We start from the raw sequence: 3,617 nt of genomic DNA on the forward strand, positions 1-3,617 counted from the left end.
TTCATATGTTTTATTTAGCAAGAAAATGTTTATTTACTTGTAGTCTTCACTTCGGGCAAGATCAAGAATATCCTCTTCTATTAGCAGATAGGCCTGAGAAGAGAGAGTTTAAATAAAACGATGACCAATTGTAATGTAACACTTCATTTTTGGGTAATTTATTCCTTTATTAAAGGAGTAATACACCCAAAAATGGAAATTTGCAGAAAATTCACTCACCCTCAGGCCATTCAAGATGTAGACGAGTTTGTTTCTTCGTCAGATTTGGAGAAATGTAGCATTCCATCACTTGCTCACCAATGGATGCTCTGCAGTGAATGGGTGCCGTCAGAATGAGCGTCCAAACAGCTGATAAAAACATCACAATAATCCACAAGTAATCCACACCACTCCAGTCCATCAGTTAACATCTTGTGAAGCCAAAAGCTTGTAGGAAACAAATCCATCATTAAGACGTTTTAACTTTAAACCGTCTCTTCTAGCCGTAATCTATAATAACGCTTCCTCCAGTGCAAAAGTCCTATTGTCTCCCGTTGTCCTCTCACATCAAAATACACAAAAATATTTATTTAGAACTGTTTTTATTGTAATTGTTGCTTGATCTGTGCATATTTCTCTCCTGATTAAAGAAACACTCCACTATTTTTGAAAATAGGCTCATTTTCCGACTCCCCTAGAGTTAAACAGTTGAGTTATGGCTTTTTACTGGAGGAAGCAATATTATGGACTATTTTGACCAGAAACAAAGTTTTGAGTTAAAATTGTCTCAATGACGTATTTGTTTCTTACAAACACACAGCTGTTGTCTTCACAAGACATTAACTGATGGACTGGAGTGCTGTGGATTACTTGTGGATTATTGTGATGTTTTTATCAGCTGTTTGGACTCTCATTCTGATGGCACCCATTCACTGCAGAGCATCCTTTGGTGAGCAAGTGATGCAATGCTAAATTTCTCTAAATCTGTTCAGGTGAAGAAACAAATTAATCTACATTTTGAATGGCCTGAGGCTAAACATTTTATTATTTTTTTTCAGGAAACTTTCATTTTTGGGTGAATTATTCCATTTTTTGAAAACAGAATGTCCTCACCATCTTTCCACCGGTGGCTCTCATGTGCTGTCTTTCTGAAAGCCAGTGTTTGTCCTGAGCATCAGCGGCATACTGAGACAAAAAAGATATTACCTCCACATGAACACAGAAAAAGCTTAATGAATGCTCAGAAAAAGACTAAAAGTACCTTGAAGAGCTCTGCATGTTTGATGTAGATTCTTCCTCTTGTACCGCCCATTCCCAAAGCCCTGAAATTATATTAGTACTTGTTGAACGTATACATCCAAACATCAGCTATTGTGAAATATATAATATAATATAATAGGAGCAAACCTCTGTACACTTACTTATTTGCCCTGGATCCTAGAACGAATGTGCTGCTCTCAGTCAGTCTGGATGGGTCCCACTATACAGACATCAACACACTCACATTAATATCATATAAACATTTCAGTATCAATTATTATGCTATTTTAATCAAAATGCACATACCTTAGGTCCTTCTCGCTTTATTGGCTCGGATATTTTGAGTTTTGCTCTGCGGAGGATGTTTAAAAACTTCAAAAACATAAATCTTTAATATGTGGAGATTTCAGATAAAGAAAACATAAGGACACTTACGCGGTGCTGTACGAGGCTGGTCTGTCATACTGTACAACAGTACCTGGAGGGCGACCTTTCCTCTGAAAATAAACATTCATAAACAAACATTATGTATTTATAGTTGTTGGTGTTAAAAACAACAGCAATCTGGCTTTTGATATATTGTTTATGGTCATTGTTTTTTATACAGTGGGTACGGAAAGTATTCAGACCCCCTTAAATTTTTCACTCTTTGTTATATTGCAGCCATTTTTTAATAGTATGGGGACAGAAAGATTTTTTAAAAGAAATTATTCACCAAGAATGTATTATATAAATGTTATAAAAGATTTCAAATTAATGCTGTTCTTTAGAACTTTCTATTAAATTTATCACGGTTTCCACTAAAATTTTAAGCAGCACAACTGTTTTCAACATTGATAATAATGACAGATGTTTTTCAGCATATTAGAATGATTTTTTTTTTGTTAACAACTGTTTTATTGAGTTTTTACAGAAATGTAAAAAACACAAAACTAGTATCAGCTATACAGGACTTAACCCATCCCACCCCTGGTAGACCTCAAAAATATATATAATAATAATAATAATAAAATAAAACAGTAGTAATACTACTAAAATAAAAATATTATATTGATTTCTGAAGGATCATGTGACACTGAAGACTGGAGTAATGATGCTGAAAATTCAGCTTTGCATCACAGAAATAAATTACATTTTACAATATATTTAAATTAAACAACAAAAAAAAAAAGTTATTTTAAATTGCAATAATATTTCCAAATATGCTATTTTTTTTTTTTTACCTTTTTAGGGATGGGACTGTCTCTCTGGCCAGAGGTGTCGTCTGGCTGCCGTGCACGCTGTGAAATGAAAATCGATAAGAAATAAACAATAAAATAAATAAATAAACAACTTAGAACTAAAAAAAAAAAAAAATCAGAACAGAAAAATGTCTGCTACAATTCCAGATACATTTATAGTTTTTCAGGTAAGTGTGCAGGTTATCGCAGACTAATTAACATATGAAATTAAATTCTCGAGGAACTGCATAACAATTAGGTTAACATTTACCTTCACTGTTGGGTCAACACTGGGTTTCAGGGACGTTTTCTCTGTACCAGGAAAGAGCTGTTTTGCCTAAAATAGAAACAGAACATCAACTCATAATTTGACTTACCACTAATTTTAGCATTTATATTTGTAAAAATGTGCATAAATCATGTTTTACATGTTCCAGGCAGTTTCTGCAAGCATCTCTGATAAGCTGCTCGGGCTGGATGTCAACTCCAACATTCTCTTTCACATTGCTGGCCGCTTTCTCAAAAAACTGCAAAGAAAAGAGTAAAAAAAAAAAAAAACATGATCAAAGCCATTTAAACACACGTAACCAGTGCCAAAATAATAATGTGATCGATCAGTCACCTTCATATATTTTCTGAACACAGCACGGATGTCTTCATTGAAGCTGGGCTGCAGAACGGTCCGCAGAAGATCCATGGAAATGACAGGGTCTGTATAACTACACACAATGACATTGATGTTTTGAAAGAACCACAAATCTCCTACAAATGACTTCATTAGAGCACATTATCCTGCGATAGGACAAAGTAGTTTAACAATGAAAACAAATGTTGCACTTCATCTTAAAATACCTATTAGTGGACTTACCTAACGGCCATCTGTGAGCGCCGTCCTCTGCGATGCACCTGTCTGTGTTTGATCATGATGTTCCAGGGATTCTGCCATTCGGAAAAACATTTTCATAAAATGTAAATGGCCATTAAAAAAGGATGCAACAATCAAGATCCAATCAGGACAGCCCTCTTGCACGATTAATAATATAATGAAAGTTCTATTAATAAATAATTTATAATTGCAAGTTTATGCATGTAACTGGATGGTTTTACTAATATATATATATATATATATATATAGATAGATAGTTCTGAAAAAAAAAA

General features: G+C 34.0%; 1 protein-coding gene across 2 annotated transcripts in view; it reads right to left on the reverse strand.

The window, feature by feature from the left end:
• The window catches only part of LOC107740288 (deoxynucleotidyltransferase terminal-interacting protein 1), a 5,310-nt gene that overhangs the window by 1,000 nt on the left and 693 nt on the right, over positions 1 to 3,617 (reverse strand). For both annotated transcript variants that reach the window (XM_016552671.1, XM_016552669.1), the window contains exons 2-12: positions 3,328 to 3,398; positions 3,082 to 3,178; positions 2,888 to 2,986; positions 2,731 to 2,796; positions 2,463 to 2,519; positions 1,675 to 1,736; positions 1,546 to 1,591; positions 1,401 to 1,459; positions 1,241 to 1,301; positions 1,093 to 1,164; positions 38 to 93 (exon numbers count right to left, since the gene is read on the reverse strand). In XM_016552671.1, coding sequence (XP_016408157.1) covers positions 38 to 93; positions 1,093 to 1,164; positions 1,241 to 1,301; positions 1,401 to 1,459; positions 1,546 to 1,591; positions 1,675 to 1,736; positions 2,463 to 2,519; positions 2,731 to 2,796; positions 2,888 to 2,986; positions 3,082 to 3,178; positions 3,328 to 3,398 — 746 coding nt within the window. The remainder of the gene's footprint in view (positions 1 to 37; positions 94 to 1,092; positions 1,165 to 1,240; positions 1,302 to 1,400; positions 1,460 to 1,545; positions 1,592 to 1,674; positions 1,737 to 2,462; positions 2,520 to 2,730; positions 2,797 to 2,887; positions 2,987 to 3,081; positions 3,179 to 3,327; positions 3,399 to 3,617) is intronic.

This window comes from Sinocyclocheilus rhinocerous, unplaced genomic scaffold, assembly GCF_001515625.1.
Source record: "Sinocyclocheilus rhinocerous isolate Xijiao unplaced genomic scaffold, SAMN03320098_v1.1 scaffold795, whole genome shotgun sequence".
In the NCBI taxonomy this organism is placed as follows: domain Eukaryota; kingdom Metazoa; phylum Chordata; class Actinopteri; order Cypriniformes; family Cyprinidae; genus Sinocyclocheilus; species Sinocyclocheilus rhinocerous.